Source organism: Bidens hawaiensis, unplaced genomic scaffold (genome assembly GCF_021521415.1).
Source record: "Bidens hawaiensis isolate Kalapana, Puna unplaced genomic scaffold, B.hawaiensis_p1.1 tig00001721_1, whole genome shotgun sequence".
Classification (NCBI taxonomy): Eukaryota; Viridiplantae; Streptophyta; class Magnoliopsida; order Asterales; family Asteraceae; genus Bidens; species Bidens hawaiensis.
Window position 1 is genome coordinate 2,085,013 of NW_027491098.1, and position 16,849 is coordinate 2,101,861.

Genomic DNA, 16,849 nt, shown 5'->3' on the forward strand with positions numbered 1-16,849 from the left:
CCTCTAAGCGACCACGTCAGCAGCCAAGTCAGCAAAACTAACGTAATCTAACTCCGTTAGTGAAAAGCTCACTTACATCCAATAGTTTGAAACTTGGGATTGTCGTAGTATATTTTTAAAGTTCAGCCAAACGCCGGCCAACGAAGCAAAGTTTGGATTATTAAAATCCAATACAAAAAAAAAAAAAAACAAAACAAAACTGTTTGGAAAATTGTAAAATAGGGTTTGCAGTTGAAGTTTATAAACTGCTCAACTTGAATGCTTCACCTTCTTTCACAAACTCTAGCCTTTCTTATAAAATATCTTTCACCATCACCGGCCGTCGTTAAACCACCACCTCCCGCCACAGCAACCGCCGGAACTACAAGAATCTTATTATTATTATTATAGATGGGTAGCAGCGTCGAGGAGACAAAAACAGGGGAAGAAACAAACCACCAGATTAATAAGACTCCGCCGCCTTTTGATCTGAGTGACTACACTGTAATTAAAGAAGGTGAAGCTGAGATTTTGATGCACAAGAAGAATGAAGTCTTTTATAATAAAGCACAGGTTGATCTTTTACCTAATTCATCATGTATTGTTGAAATATGATGTTGTGTCTTGTGGGTATGGTGTATTATGTTTAAATTTAACTGCTTTTGTTGGTTAAGTTAATCAATGAATTGGGAATGGTTTGTTATGATGGTAGCTGCACAATTGCTGGATTTGGTACATCAATGGCTACTAGGGTTGTTTTCTTTTTTTAGAATGTATTAATTTGGTACAAGCTGTTACCTTTTTAACGACTAGGGATCAATTGGGATTAATCGGATTGGAATTTTGTATGTTGTATTTAAAAATTATATCACACACACACACACTAAAATTTTCAGTTTTTCAAAAAATTTTAAATAATTTTTTAAACTTATTAGTCGCATTGGAATAATAATTACGAGTTTTCAAATACTTTAAAGATTTTGAACAATTTAGACTAATTTTGACAGAATTTGATTGAAATTTGACCAATTTGGACCGGCTTTGACCGACTGCCGATTATTGGTTCCGATTAGCTGAAATTGAATCGGTCACTCGCCGATTACTGATTTTTACAACAGTGATAGTACTTAAGAGAGGTACAGACATTTGATTACCAGTTCATTTATTGCAGCTTCTTCTAAAATGATTATTTCACCTCCAAGTAATTGGATATATAGAATTTGTTTCACTTCTTTACCTAAACACTGGAAACTGCATATATTCGACTTGTAAACACAATAATTAGATACTTTAGACTTGAATATTCAGAATTGTATCATTATTGATAAGTTCTAACGTCACATATATATGAATATCAGGTGAATAATAGAGACATGTCAATTGCGGTACTGAGGACATTTATTAAAAAACGAAAAGAAGAACACGAGGCATATTTATCTAAAAAGATGAATAAGGCATCAAAAGTACTAGAAAACCATGATTCTAATGGAATCTCCAATGGTGAAGGTGAATCTTTAAAAGAGATACCCGAAGGTGAACCGTGTAGCAATGGTGACGAACCCGAGAAACCACTAGAGAGAAAAACCCCAGAACTAAAACCGCCACGAGTTCTCGAGGTTCTAATCTTTTTTATTTCTTTTAAAATTTTGATATTTGAGAGAATATTAATGTAAAGTTAACTTTGGATTGATAGGCTTTGTCAGCTTCGGGATTAAGAGCTCTTAGATATGCACGCGAAGTGGATGGGATTGGACAAGTTGTAGCATTAGATAATGATAAAGGTGCATTGTTGTTATTATTATTTTGTTTATTGAGATTAATCATTTTGCATTTTGCATATTGATTTTTATTAGTGTTTGTTCTGTGCAGCATCTGTTGAAGCTTGCAGGAGAAACATAAAGTTTAACGGTTCAGTTGCGAGTGAGAAAGTGGAATCAAATCTTGCTGATGCTAGAGTCTATATGCTCACTCATCCTAAGGAATTTGATGTGGTATGGATACGTGTTTATAATATAATTAATCGAATATATTATTATAAGTTCATAACCAGAAATAATAATTAATTTGTTGATTTTTCAGGTTGATCTTGATCCGTATGGTTCACCCTCTGTGTTCCTGGACTCTGCGGTTCAGTCAATTGCAGATGGCGGGTTGCTAATGTGCACCGCAACAGATATGGCAGTTTTATGTGGTAGCAATGGAGAAGTCTGTTATTCAAAGTATGATTTTATATTCTTTTTGCCTTTTGAAATACCTGATTGTTAAAAGACATTTATGCCCTTATCTAATGCTAAAATCATGTGCTAGATACGGTTCATACCCTTTGAGAGGAAAATACTGTCACGAAATGGCCTTGCGGATTGTCCTTGCATGCATTGAGGTACTTCATAGTTCATATTTCTTAATAAAATAACAAAGCAATTAAAATGGTCTTATATATGTTTTGTGTTTTTGTAATCTTTGTGCAGAGTCATGCAAATCGGTACAAGAGATACATCATCCCCGTGCTATCCGTTCAAATGGATTTTTACGTTCGCGTATTTGTTCGAGTTTTCACGTAAGCATCCTTAATCCCGATAACTTCCAAGTTATGCTGTTGTACAATTTTAATATTTATCATATTTATCGACTTGTGAAAAAAATGCAGTTCAGCAAGTGCAATGAAGAATACACCACTTAAGCTCTCATACGTTTACCAATGTGTCGGCTGTGATTCGTTTCATCTTCAGCCAATCGGGAGGACCGTTTCTAAGGTATGCCTGTTCAAAAACCTTGAATGTGTAAAGCAATCAACTTTATTTTTAATTATCTTATTTTTGTGAAGAACACTAGTGTAAGATATCTTCCCGGGTTCGGTCCAGTGGTCCCACAAGAGTGCAGTGACTGTGGCAAGAAATATAACATGGGCGGGCCCATTTGGTCTGACCCTATTCATGATCAAGATTGGGTCACATCCATTTTAGCAGATGTTAAAGCTATGAAGAATCGATATCCCGCCTGTAATAGGATTTCTGCTGTTCTAACAACCATCTCTGAGGTAGGGTCTGCTTATTAGGTAGCGGGTCAAACCGGGTCGTTTTAAAGAAGTTATGTAATCACTTACTTGAGCTTTAAATTCATCAGGAACTTCCCGATGTTCCTCTTTTCTTGAGTTTGCATAATCTATGTGGGACCCTCAAGTGCACATCCCCGTCAGCAGTAATATTCAGATCGGCTGTGATCAATGCTGGGTATCGTATTTCTGGAACTCATGTAAACCCGTTGGGGTTAAAATCTGATGCTCCTATGGATGTCATTTGGGATATCATGCGATGTTGGGTAAGCTACGGTTTAATAATCCTTATCACACCTTTTATCGTTTGTTTTTATAAATATTATTTTATTCAAGGTTAAAAATCATCCGGTGAAAGAGCAATCTGCTGATCAGTCTGGAAGCGTGATCCTTTCCAAAGAACCCGTTCTACAGGTAATCTCACGCCTCATTTATTTTTTATTATTTCTTACATCCATTTATTTTATCTTTTAAAAATCTTTTTATGTTTATATATAGGCTAATTTTGCACGAGTGGTTGCATCGCTTAGCAAAGCTCAGAGCAAGAAGGTTGCACGTTTTCTTCCTAACCCGGAAAGACACTGGGGCCCGAAACTTAGGGCAGGTCGGACCATAACCAGCAAACATGTCTCTTTATTGGGTGCAGATGCGGTGAATGGTGTGCTTAACAACAATGAACAAGAAGCTGAAGAGCCTCAAGTTAAGCGTCAAAAGACAGAAGACCCGAATTCTGTTTCGTGAAGAAAGTTATAATCGATAGCCCGTTTTTTATTTATGGATGCAAGTTCTTTATCAGAAGTTATAAATTTTGAATGTTTGTTAGTTTTTCAAACACAATTAAGCTTTGTTCTTGTTTCAACTTTCAAATCCCATGTTTTTTCACTAGTCAAAAACTTCATAATATTACAAACACTAATCAACGAGTTGGGCGCGATTCGGGCTTGGTCGATACAATGCGGTCCGGGCTGGTTACATAAACAAAAACGATAAACAGAAACCATCTATTTTATTATTCTCACTCTCGTCCAAGATGACTTGTATAACCGTTTGTGTATTTGTGCATCGTTCGTCACTGGCTACTAGCCGCCTTAGCCGGTGGGTTAAGTTCATCCCAAGCATCAATCCATGTAACCATTGCGTCCGCAAGCTTAACAAAGTATGGGTCAATCTTCCTTAGCTTATCCTTAACCTGTTTAGCCAATTCTTTGTAGCATGACTGCACGGTGGTGCACTCTTTCGGGAGGATGGCGTCTTGGAAGAACGGGATCATCTCTTCTTGCCAAAATATGCCTCTGTATTCTTTTTTGAGGTTCACAAATGGATTGCTTGCCTTGCTGTGCCAAATGTAGGGCAAACCCGTCTTGATCCCGAGCCCCAAATGGTCGCATATAACCTACGAAATCGTCACACGTTTAGCAAACTGAAGTGACCAAAAGGCAATAGGTCTAATTTGGTTTGAAAATTTGTCTAGTAAGAGTACCTTAACACACCAGCCAGCCCACATGTCATCATACCGGCCAATGGGCTGACCGTCACCCATGAGCCCGAAGTACATAGCTGGACCAATAAGGCTCCGGTCAAACGCGAGGTTCATTCCACACATAGGGAAGAGAACGCCCTTTGGGAGTGTCATGACTGCATCAACATACCTACAAACACAAAAAATATAAAATTATATATGAAACCATTGAACTTGGTTTTGTAGCGGTTTAATAATGCACCTTGTGTTTCTTTCTCGGGGTTTGACTAGTTGTGTTGGTGCGTCGTAGTCTGGGATGTTGAGCCAAAGACCGTGAGACACGGCGGTTGGAACACCTTCGCGGAGGCTAAATGGGTAGCCGCGAACAAAATCTGCACCGTCTGAGAATGGGTCGTAAAGGGTGTTGAAGAAATAGGGAGTTGAAGGGTTAAGGAGGTTGTTGATGTGTTGTCTAAGTGCATCTATGTCCTTCCCGGTTGGATCCTTTGCAACCTATCATCATTGTCAAAACCACAGCAATTTCAAAACATTAAACTTATAATGTAGGGTTGATAAATTATGGCACGACTCATTTAACTCGATATGGAATTATACGGGTTAGTGTTTGAGCGCTAATGACATAATAAAAACGTCTATAAATGGGTTCAACCTGCTTAACTCGCTTATGACACGTATAACTCATTTCACTTATCATTTTAAATTGGTTAAAACATCAACATGACACGCTTATGAACCCTTTATCACAATGACATAATTTTTTTTATAGTTTCTACAGTTAAATATATTATAATTAAACGTGGACAGTAATTTTAATTTGGAGAGAACGTAGCCTAAATATAAGAAAGTTGATGTTCTAAAAAAATGTTGTCTTATTATTAACCATGTTTAGCGTGTCATGCTAAGCGTATCATGTTATTTATATTATCAAATTGCTTATACATACCCATGTTAAATGTGTCATGTCTTTCGTGTTATAAAACTGCCTGTATTTTAATCATGTTAAATGGGCGTGTTATGTAACCCGCTTATCAAGCATATGTCCGCGTTAGTGTTTAAAAAAACCAAAATGATTTCTATTGAATTTTTACACTCACATATTATTGTATCCATAAAACAACCATGCATGTTGATGGATCTCTAATATATAAAAGAAAAAAAAACGAAAAATAAAAAAAACTCACAAAGCAATCATCATCAATGGTGAAGATATACTTCTTCTTGGACACCATGTAACCGAAGCACCGACAAGCCGAATCCTTAAACGAGATACATGAAGCCTTGGGACCCAAGATCTTGTTAATATCATTACGATTGTAAAGGTCGTAATCAAAGCCATCAGGGACCTTGATGGACCTAGATGGATCACCATCTTGAACAATGATCAAATGATAGGGTTGGAAGAAGGGTCTCCACATCTCGAGAAACTCGAGGTTGCGAATGGTGGGTATGACGATATCGAGCTCATCTTTGAGAGGGAATGTTGAAGAAGCAGCAGCCATATTAATTGCTCGAAATTAAAGAAGTTACAGAGGTGAGGCTAATGGTTGGAGTTAATGAGAGAGAGTGTGTTATATAAGAAATGAGATAACTATGGACTAGGGGTTGCAATGGCTAGGAATTGTTCAAAGTAATATACTTTTCCGACTTTGTTGCTTTTCCTAGTGACTCATTTAACTTTTAAGTGTAAGGTTATATTTAAAGGTCATATTCACGATTTTGTGGTTGTCATCATGCGTAGGAGTATTCAAAAAATCCGAAATAAAAAAAAAACTGAAATCCGAAACCCAAATAAACTGATCCGAATACTTATTCGGATATTTGGATCGGATTAATCTGAAAATCCGAATAACTATTTCGGATTCGGATATGGAATTTTAAAAAATTCAGATTGTTCGGATATCCTTTTAATCCGAACAAAAAACATGTTTTTAGTGGTATTTTCCGGTTTGGTATATTTATTAGACTATTATTTGAAGTTTGAAGTTTAAATTTGTGTTAAGAGTAATTCATATTTTCTGGTTTGTATGTTTATTGTGATTCGAAACTATTAAATGTTAGGAACAAAAAATTAGGAAAGTTTTTTAGGTTTATTTCAAATTATTCGGATAATTTTGGATTATTCGGATATTATCCGAATCCGATCCGAATTGAATTCGAATAGATTTAGATCGAATAGGAATATTTGTAATTCGGATCGGATTTCGGATAGAGTCAAAATTTTCAAATCCGAATAACCCAATCCGATGAAAACCCTAGTCATGTGTGAATATATATATATTTATATACCTTTTCTTTTTAGATTTATTATTCATTACTCTTTACTAAATAAAGCATCTCCTATCTCTCCGTCGTTCCAACCCACCTTGATCTTCATCGTTATGGCGGTATGCTCATGTAGTTCCTGCTTGTGTGCCGGATTCGTAAGAACCCTAATTGAATTCCCCTTTTCATCTTTCATTTGCTGATTTCTTAAATTTCAAATATTTACAGGATTCAAGATGTGAAAAGTCTGTGGTCACTAATATTCCTGGACCTTCTTGTTCTTCGTGTTATCCAAAAAGGCTTAAATTATATGTTGAAGATCTTGAAGAAAAGAACGATTTGAAGAGCATCATCATCATTGTCTTGCTACTGGTGTTAGGGTATTATCTATATATATATATTATTGTTAAGCCTCTAGGTATTAGTGGCAAGTATTAGGCTCTTTATTCAATGAACTCAAAACTATGATCTTTCGTTTTAATATCAATGCATGTAGTGGCCACTTGTTATGGTGTAATAAAAATTAAACACTGATAATAAATGGTTTGATAACAATTGATGCTTTACCAAACCTATGTATGATCTTTTGTTTTTGATATCAATCTGATGATCACCGGTTAATGTGTGATAACAATTTAACAAGTGATAAATTGACCTAATGGTAAGCACATATGCATTACCAGTCTAGCTAAGCAAATTTGACCAAATGGTAGTAACAAATGTGAGCAAAATACGCATTACCAATTTACCACATCAAGTTTCGGAGAGTATGAATGTAATTTTTTCGAAGTTAGGGAGCATACGCCGCATGGGACATGTAATTAACTATTCAAAATGCAATTTCTAATGTTAACATTGATACGAGTTATTTACTTTTAAAGCACCCACTTTGAATACATTTTGGTGACTTATAGTGGTAGACCCAACAATGATTTCATTGATGTCTCAAAGTAAATTAAATTTAGTGGTCTTATTAATGTCGGTTCACATAATAAAAACAAAAAACCAAATTAAATTTCAAATACTTAACAAAAGTACATTAGAAGTGCACAATAAAGATACAAATATCTCTAAAATTGCACTCTAAATGTTTTCATTCATTATACGTGGAAAATTATATTCTTTTAGTTGAGATGGTCCTTTAACTACATGACCAAAAACCCCAGTTTGACTTCGGATTTGTCTAGATTATTTCAAATATTGAATAAGTGCTTTTTATCTATAATCTTTTGTGTAGGGCACGGAAATTGATAGTTTTTTGTTCATTTTCTACTATTTCAGGGAAAATACATGTTTGTTTAAAACATGCATCACATTACTTACTAAACAACTACAACTTTTAAATATTATCATTCCAAAAAGCTTCAGGGTGTACAGCTTCCTCCTCCATGCTGCAAAATATGAAAATAAACCTCATTATGTTCATTACATCCCGTTAAATAAAATTAATCAAATTTAATATTTAACCGACCACACACGCATGTACGTCGTTGCATTCACACAAACGCTCTCCATTCAGAAAATCAACAGCTCGAAACGTCCCTCCACCTTCGCTTCTCTAATAATCAAACAACATTTCATCAAACATAAAGAACAAACAATTTTGAGTAGAATATGGTTTTTATTTAGTACCTTGTAAAAATCAACAGCAAGGAAGTTGGCCCAACGATTGCCAGAATCACTATAGCATGTCTTGGTAATGTTTAATAGGCCGTCATTATTTTGACTGCATGCCAACAACTTTATAGGAAGTGTACGAAAGTTGTTCACTAAAACAAGTGATTTTGTTTTATCATTCATCGAAGATGACTCCGCCCTGTTTGGACATTCCCCTGCCTTCATCCCACCGTCACCGTCTACAATCATGTTGACAACACTAAAATTACCAACATGAACACCCCTAACTTACAGCATCTATATAATATGGTTTTTATTTATAATCTGTTTAATAAAAGTGAATAGTAACTAACATTGGTTTTCAACCATGTAGTTCCGCTGGTACGCGATTCCTTCACTTTGTTCCTTGGATTTAACTGAGCCAAAAACAAGCAATCTTTGGTTGTTAGCCACCATGTCCCGAACCAAAGGCCAATCTTGACCTTCTTTAGGCATACTTGTCACTGGAAACCAGAATTTCTTCAAACCCGCTTGTGTAAAAACATTGGTCAAACCTTTAGGTGCTTGTACATAGTCTTCAAGGATGATTGTCACTATTTCCTTCGGATTGCTGATAAAAATGCTTCAACTTCCTTCAAAGTGTCAATAGCTGGTACCTGTTACATGAACAAATTGTATCAAGTAAAAAATGTTATAAAGTCGTAATAACTGGATACTTGGACTAAGATATAAGAACAAAAAACAGCATGAGAGTATAGTACATCACTTACAAATTTGGTATACTCATGACATTTTCCTTTAAAAGAATGACACAACCATACGGTATCTTCAAAGTCGTATGTGTCAAGCATCAAAGCCCGTACTCCATTCTTTAGAAGATGACAACAATAAGTAACGCGTTGGTATATTTTTTCTCTCTCGTAGCAAATTTGTAACGCTTAAAGTTATACCTATAAACTTTATAAAAATGAAATGATTTGAATAAGAAACATACATTTAGTTGTTGAGTGACACTGTCTTCTTGATTCGTCACGGTAATTCTTGGGTGACCATCATCGATTGCAAAGGCGTTATGCGTAGTCAAAAACGAGTATCTGTTGAATGGTAGAGAATCGTTCTGTCGTTCAAAGAAAAAAAAAACAATATAAAAGTTAGTTACTTTTCAGGTTATCTAGAGCAAAAGTGGTCAGCCCAGCCCATAAAGTTCAGTTATTTATTTCTGCTCAGCCTAAAAGTCCAACTAGTTCAGCCCAGAACCTATCACACGTGTTGACTTCTATTTTGAATTTGGTTATGAATTTATGATCATAACATCACCAACAAAAACAGAAAACAGAAGACCCCAAATTCATGATAATAGCATGCCAATTAATTTTAGAAATAAAGCAGAGCGTAACACAACATTTTTTTGGAACGACAATGATTTTATAAGTATAACACTCATAATCAATATAATTGGTTAATTAGTAGTTTATTTATCGAAATAGAAGATAAAAGGGCAACAAGCTATGTCACTGACTCTTTTCAGGTATTTTTAAAAACTGCATTTATAAATCTTAAGGCTGAATATTGTCATAAGTCCCGGTCAAGAGACATTTTGTCTTTTGCTTATATTATTGGTTGGTTAATGAGTTAAATTTAATTGATTTAGAGTTTTATTTGTTTGTTTATGTTTTATCTAATTGTTTAGATAATCATGAGTTAGTTTAATTAATCTATTTGTTAGAGTTAGAGTCCAATTAGGATTGGCAAGGACACATCTAACATAGGTTGGGGATAGTATATTTTTAGTGCAGTTTTTTTGACGAAGCACGTTTTTAGTGCAATTTTATTTTCTTCTTTGCTTTATGCGTCGGTTACCCCTAAACAATTTTTTTTTAGCTTGCACTACCCCTCAACTCTTTTTCTAGATCTGCAACTATTGTGTTATTTATTCATCAAGATTGTTTTATCTATAACTAGAATAAACATGATAGAGCTAGTTTGGGTGTGCATTATATTTTTAGGTATCAATAATAAAAAGGTTGGGCTAGTTCGTTCATATCATATGTCGTGTCTTCAATCAAATGCCTCACTTTCCAACACATTGTGTCAGCTTTGGTTTAATTATTCGTCATAAAAAACTTTAAAACATAACACATTATATTAAAATTTCAAGATATTTTGAGCCAGCAAACGAATCAATTAGATATATACCAAAAACAGTAACTTAACCCGTAGTAATTAGTAGCAATGATTTAACCATGGTTATCCTTGTATATAGTAAATTAAAGTTTTACTATCCAACGTTGTTATAGGTCAAAACTTTTGTAAATTGAAAGAGAGATCGATAGACTGACCAACAGACTGAATACTGGTGTCCCGGTTGATCGAACACATTTGGAGCCTGGATATCCTTGAGGACAAGAGAAACAATCAAGTCCGGTCTCGCAATCTCCATCATTTTCACAATCATCCCCTAACTAGACCGATTCACAATCATTTCAATTTCACTTGTTTCACTATCGTTGCCGAAATTTATGCATATTGAGAGATTGAGAGTGAGTGACAAACGTACCTTGCATGTTCCATTGGAGCAACCAGCAGCAATAGAGATGAACATCATTAATGGAGCTAGAAACATAAACAAAATTGATCTATGTAACTCCATATCAATCGACTGTTGATGCCCAATGATCAATATGAAACTGATGGAAGATGGTACAAGAATATGATATTATGAACTGAATATATATATTAAATTGTAAATGAGGATATTTATTATCTGAGAGAGTGAGAGGTATCTATTAATCCAATGCTTTTTTATTATTTGTTATAAATTATATTTATTTAAATTATAGAAAATGTTAAAGCAATTACTTTTCTTGACTATAGAATAAAGATATCGAGTTCAGATGAGAAAAGATTTACTGCATGTGCTATACAAACGTTGTAATAACATTGATACAAGATTACAATGTAATTTACCTGATGACACTTTCTATATTGTCTATAGACAACTAAAAATATGCGTAATTAAATGAATAACCATGTACATTAAATAGATGGAGTTTATCTCCTTAGCTGTTACTCATATAACACTAACTATTATGAAGCATGATAACTAAAAGTTTTGTCACGTAGAAAGTAGTAATTAACTAACTAGCCCATCAAACTTGTTTAGTAAAACAGGGGGGGGGGGGGGGGGGGGGTTAATAAGTTGTTAATCGTGATGATGGTGATTATTAGACTAATCAAAACATAAAAAAATGCAATGACGGTGATGTCACGCATGAGTAGAATGGCGATAGAGGGAGTGGCAATTGATTTGCGTGCAATGGTGTTTAACTCCCCCTACCATTTTGTCATGAGGGTGGGTGACGCCCAAAGCATATTGTCTAATAATAATTATTCTATAAATCTATATCTAATCAAATAAGTAATAGTTGCGTCAACTATCACACTTCAATGAGACACAAGACTTTTTTTTCTGCTTCTTTTTTTCACTTCTACTAATTTATAATATAATATATTAAATATTAAATATAGCAACATATTTGATTTACTTGAGTTAATTTAAATATATAAAATTATTAGTATATCGGTAATTTTAAAATATATTATCTCAAAATATTGTTTTTATCAAAGTGGTATATATTATTGAAGATATAAAAGTGTTAGTTTTTAGTTCAACTATACAAAAATTTAGATCAATAGATGGTTGAATTTGTGTAATTTTGTCTTCATGTATTTTGTTTTCGTTTCTTGCGGCTGCTCTTCACGTTGTGGAGGCAACGGTGTGTCAGTGTCCTTGATGTTTTATGGGCATTGGTTGTTTATAAAAATTCATATTTCGAAAAAATTTATCATTTTATAATCTTTCAATCTTCTTTACTAATTATTTAATATTTCATTTATTCAACACATTAGATGTGCAATACATAAGTTTTGAACCTAGTGTAATAATACAAAAATATAACCTTAATGTATAATAATGAAGAGCTTGTAGCCTCATGATACCAAGGTGTTTGAACATGTGGAGCATCTACAACGAAATCCTCATTCTCATCAATTATAATTTAACCAACATACACATTTATCCATAAACTATGTTCATTTTTAAAAGCATTTTCACATCGTATTTCTCATATATATATATATATATATATATATATATATATATACCCTTAATCAATTAAATAACACACATTTTCACTCAAAATAATATTAAAGTATAAATGCCAAAAGCTTGAACACCTAAACATGAGATTTTACAGCTTAAGTATTAGTTTACGCCCAAGAGGCCAAAAGCTTCAAGGTGTACAGCTTCCTTGTCCAGGCTGCAAAATACGTAAATAAACCTCAGTGTTCTCATCATTACATTTTGGTAAATATAATTAACCAAATTTAACATCTAAATCAAATAATTAACTTACTAAGCACGAATTTATGTCATTGCATCCGCCTTCGCTTCTCTAATAATCAAACAATCTCTCATGAAACACAAAGAACATATAGTTACAACAACAAGATTTGGTTTAGTACTTTGTAATAATCCACTGCAAGGAAGTTGGCCCAACGATTGCCAGAATCAGTGAAGCATGTGTTGGTAATGTTCAAGAGGCCACCACCGGCACCAATATTATTTATAAGGCATGCCAACATCCTTATAGGAACTGTACGGAAGTAGTTGACTAAAACAAGTGATTTTGTTTTATCATTCATTGAAGATGACTCACACTCTTCTTCCTGTTTGAACCAATGTTGTAAAAGTAGGATTACAAGGCCGAGTACTCGCTACAAGGTATGTCACCGAGGCGAGTTTCTGTAAATCCGCCTAGTTACTAAGAATCGGTCAAATGTGGTAACCTCAGCCAGAATCACATCTTATCGGTGAATTTGGACCGATTTTTGTTCAAAAAAAAAATAAATAATAAAACATAATTGTTTTCAATAATATTAGAGAACAAATATCATTCTTTTAATTAATGATTAGTAATTTTTAGAATAATTTATATTTAAAAATGTATTTCTTTTATTTATATTGATATTCACCTATTTTGTTATAAATATTAGTAAACTTATGATATTTGACATATATATAATAACCAAATATTAATTTTCTTTATATTTACCATGTCCGAGTACTCTCCGATTACTCCCCGAATACTCTGAGTACTCCCTCCAAGGGGGTCGGCCGCATAAGGACCGCCTAGCGACTTTTGCAACATTGGTTTAAACACTCTCCTGGATTCATTCCACCATCACCAACTACAATCAGCACAAATAAAATATCTATAAGCTCTATATAATATGCTGGTCTTAATTTGTTTAATAAAAGTGATTGAATTAATAGTAACTAACATTGGTTTTCAACTATGTAGTTCCATTGGTATGCGATGTTAGAATCAGACGGGTCAGACACACTAACACAAATCACACACTACTCAGCTCACAATCAAGAACAGCACAAAGATTTATAGTGGTTCGGTCCGGCTCTGACCTACATCCACTCTCGGTAACTAGGAGGTTTTTATTACTTGTTTGATGCAATAAAACAAATACGAGATTAAATAGGAATTTGTCAAACAAAGAAATTAATGTTGAAGAAGAAATGGATAACACACAGTTGTCTTCAGCCACTTCCTTAGGATGCAAACATGGTTGCAGTTTTCACACATGTTTTCTGCCTCTGTTTTTTTGGCAAACCACAAGAGTGGCTTCACACTCAACAATCTCCCACTTGAAGACACTAAACAATCTTCACATGTGCTTCAACTGTGCTTCTGTAATTCTGTAAAAAACTTCTGATCTCAGTACAATCCTAGTTACTCGGCTTTCTCTTCAATTATCCTGAAGGCCAGTTGAAGCTATGCAAAGCTTTAACTTCTCTAAGATGACAACCTTAGTCAACATATCAGCTGGATTTTCAGTTCCTTTGATCTTCTTCAACTTCATAGTACCATCACTAAGTTTCTCCCTGATGAAGTGATATCTCAGCTATATGTGTTTCGTCTTCGAATGGAAGACAAGATTCTTTGCAAGATGAATTGCACTTTGATTATCACAGAATAGTGCACAATCATCTTATTCTTTGTCAAGTTCGTTCAGAAAATTCTTCAACCATATAAGCTCTTTGCTTGCTTCAGCAACTGTCATATACTATGCTTAAGTGGTTGAAAGGGCAACACTTTTCTGTAGTTTAGACATCCAACTTACTGCAGTGTCTCCCACTGTAAAGACATACCCGGTAGTGTTTTTGAATGATTCTTTGAAACCACCAAGGTCTGCATCTGCAAAGCCTTTCAGAATAACATCTTTCCCCTTAAAATGCAATGCCATTTTTGAAGTCCCCTTCAAATATCTTTGCAACCACTTAACTACTTCCCAATGTTCTCTACCCGGATTAGACATAAACCGACTAACAACTCCCACTGCATGAGCAATATCTAGTCTCGTGCATACCATTGCATACATGAGGCTACCAACTACAGATGGATACGGAACTTTAGCCATTTCTGCTTTGTCTTCTTCTGATTTGGGTGACTGACCTTTTGAAAGCTTAAAGTGACTTCCCAAGGGTGTGCTTCTGATCTTGGCATCTTTAAGGCTGAATTTCTCTAACACTTTCTCAATTTACTTCTCTTGAGAGAGCGTCAAAGAACCATCTTCTTTGTTTCTGAAAATACTCATCCCGAGTATTTGGTTTGCAGCTCCTAAGTCTTTCATTTCAAACTCTTCAGACATTTGCTTTTTTAACTTCTTGATTTTTGTCATTTCTGAACCTGCAATCAACATATCATCTACATAGAGTAGTAGAATAATATAAGAACCCTTGAACTTTTTTATGTAACAACAATGGTCATTGTCACATCTCTTATAACCAACTCTTCCCATAAAGTTATCAAACTTCAAGGACCATTCGGATCACTATTCAAGAAAAAATCAATGCTGACACAATTATTTCTAATTTGATAAAAGTGATAGGCCTGGAGGTGGCATATCGGAAATGCTTGACATTTTTTCTTAAATTTTAATAGTTATGGGAAAAATACTTAATGTGCAATATCCCGAATCTTTTAACTATTTCCGAAAATGTCCTTAAAAATAAATTCGAAACTCAATCACATTTAATATTCTAACTTTAATTTGTTTTACATTTTTATGTCAAAACTTTGAACTTGTAACACGTTTAACGATAAATCTATTTGCATTCTTAAATTATTAAAAACATTCAGATTACTCACTTTTTACCCGTAACAAATTTGAGCTTGGCATTAATTTGTACCAAACGATCTATTTACCAACTTTAACTCGTAACAGTCAAATTTAAGTTCCACAAAAAACCCAAAACAATCATTGATAAAAAAACCCAAGAAACTAAATATGATAAACTTTATTATATTTGAAAGTGATTGGTATATACTATCTTTACAATAAAACATATATATGTATAGTTTACTAAATTAACCGAAAAATTAAATAGATAGATTTAAATAACTTTTTTATCCGTAACAAATTTGAGTCAAATGTAGTTAATTTGTGACAAACGATCTATTTATCAACTTTTAACACATAACAATCAAATTTAAGTTCAACGAAAAAAACCCAAAACAATCCTTGGTAAAAAAACCCAAGAATTTAAATATGATAAACTTTATTATATTTGAAAGTGATTGGTATATACTATTTTTACAAGTTAACACATATATGTATAGTTTACTAAATTAATTAACCAAAAAAATACATAAATAGATTTAAATCATATATTTATAATTTATAAATTTACATGACAATGTATAAAAAAACAATAGATAAATGAATTTATTTTTAAAAAATGGATCAACTTTTAAACATATATTTATAATTTAATTGTTAAAAAAATTACTTCATAAATTAAAAGCATATTAGAGTTTTTTTGTTTTTGTTTTTTTTACTTACAATCTTTAACAATATACATAGCAGAATATGTTAATGATAACATTTAAAATTATATTCTTTTCAATATTTAACAAACACGGTTTGTTATTGATTTTTGAACTTCGCCAAATATGTCGTGGAATATTTTCTAACAATGTATAGTGGTAAAATATGTAAATATTTATTTTTGTAAAGGTGCATAGATATAATATAAGTAGAGTTTAAAGAAAAATGAATAATTTAATCATATTATAGATATAATATAAATGGATTGCAAAAGGAAAATAATAATTATTAATCTATGACATATAACATCCTAATTTTATGAGATTTAAAATATACATCTTTATTCTACAAATATACATTTCCAACGCGAGACTATTTAACGAGGTAACGTAGTCTAACGTTTAAAACTGGGATTTTAAAGTTAGAGAAATATAATTTTATGTGGTATGGAAATGTATCGGGACTAAACTCGGTTAAATCTAAAGGTTAAGGTAGAAGTCGTATTTGAAGGTTTTAATAAAACCAAAAGTGAAAATAATAAAAGAGCTGTAGGT

General features: G+C 33.4%; 2 protein-coding genes and 1 pseudogene across 2 annotated transcripts; 1 reads left to right on the plus strand and 2 right to left on the minus strand.

Moving 5' to 3' along the window:
- Nucleotides 1-288: 288 nt before the first annotated feature.
- LOC143596029 (tRNA (guanine(26)-N(2))-dimethyltransferase 2-like) lies at nucleotides 289-5,062 on the plus strand. The gene is made up of 12 exons (XM_077074910.1): nucleotides 289-552; nucleotides 1,338-1,595; nucleotides 1,673-1,760; nucleotides 1,849-1,970; nucleotides 2,059-2,198; nucleotides 2,287-2,359; nucleotides 2,448-2,536; nucleotides 2,627-2,732; nucleotides 2,804-3,016; nucleotides 3,103-3,297; nucleotides 3,368-3,445; nucleotides 3,530-5,062. The coding sequence occupies exons 1-12, from the start codon at nucleotides 391-393 to the stop codon at nucleotides 3,770-3,772; spliced, it is 1,767 nt and encodes a 588-aa protein (XP_076931025.1). The 5' UTR covers nucleotides 289-390; the 3' UTR covers nucleotides 3,773-5,062.
- Nucleotides 4,101-6,010, minus strand: LOC143596615 (UDP-arabinopyranose mutase 1-like). Its single transcript, XM_077075347.1, has 4 exons — nucleotides 5,693-6,010; nucleotides 4,753-5,003; nucleotides 4,512-4,680; nucleotides 4,101-4,424 (listed from the first exon to the last, which is right to left on the minus strand). The coding sequence occupies exons 1-4, from the start codon at nucleotides 6,008-6,010 to the stop codon at nucleotides 4,101-4,103; spliced, it is 1,062 nt and encodes a 353-aa protein (XP_076931462.1).
- Nucleotides 6,011-8,230: 2,220 nt separating this feature from the next.
- Nucleotides 8,231-14,885, minus strand: LOC143596618 (PI-PLC X domain-containing protein At5g67130-like; annotated as a pseudogene).
- Nucleotides 14,886-16,849: the final 1,964 nt, after the last annotated feature.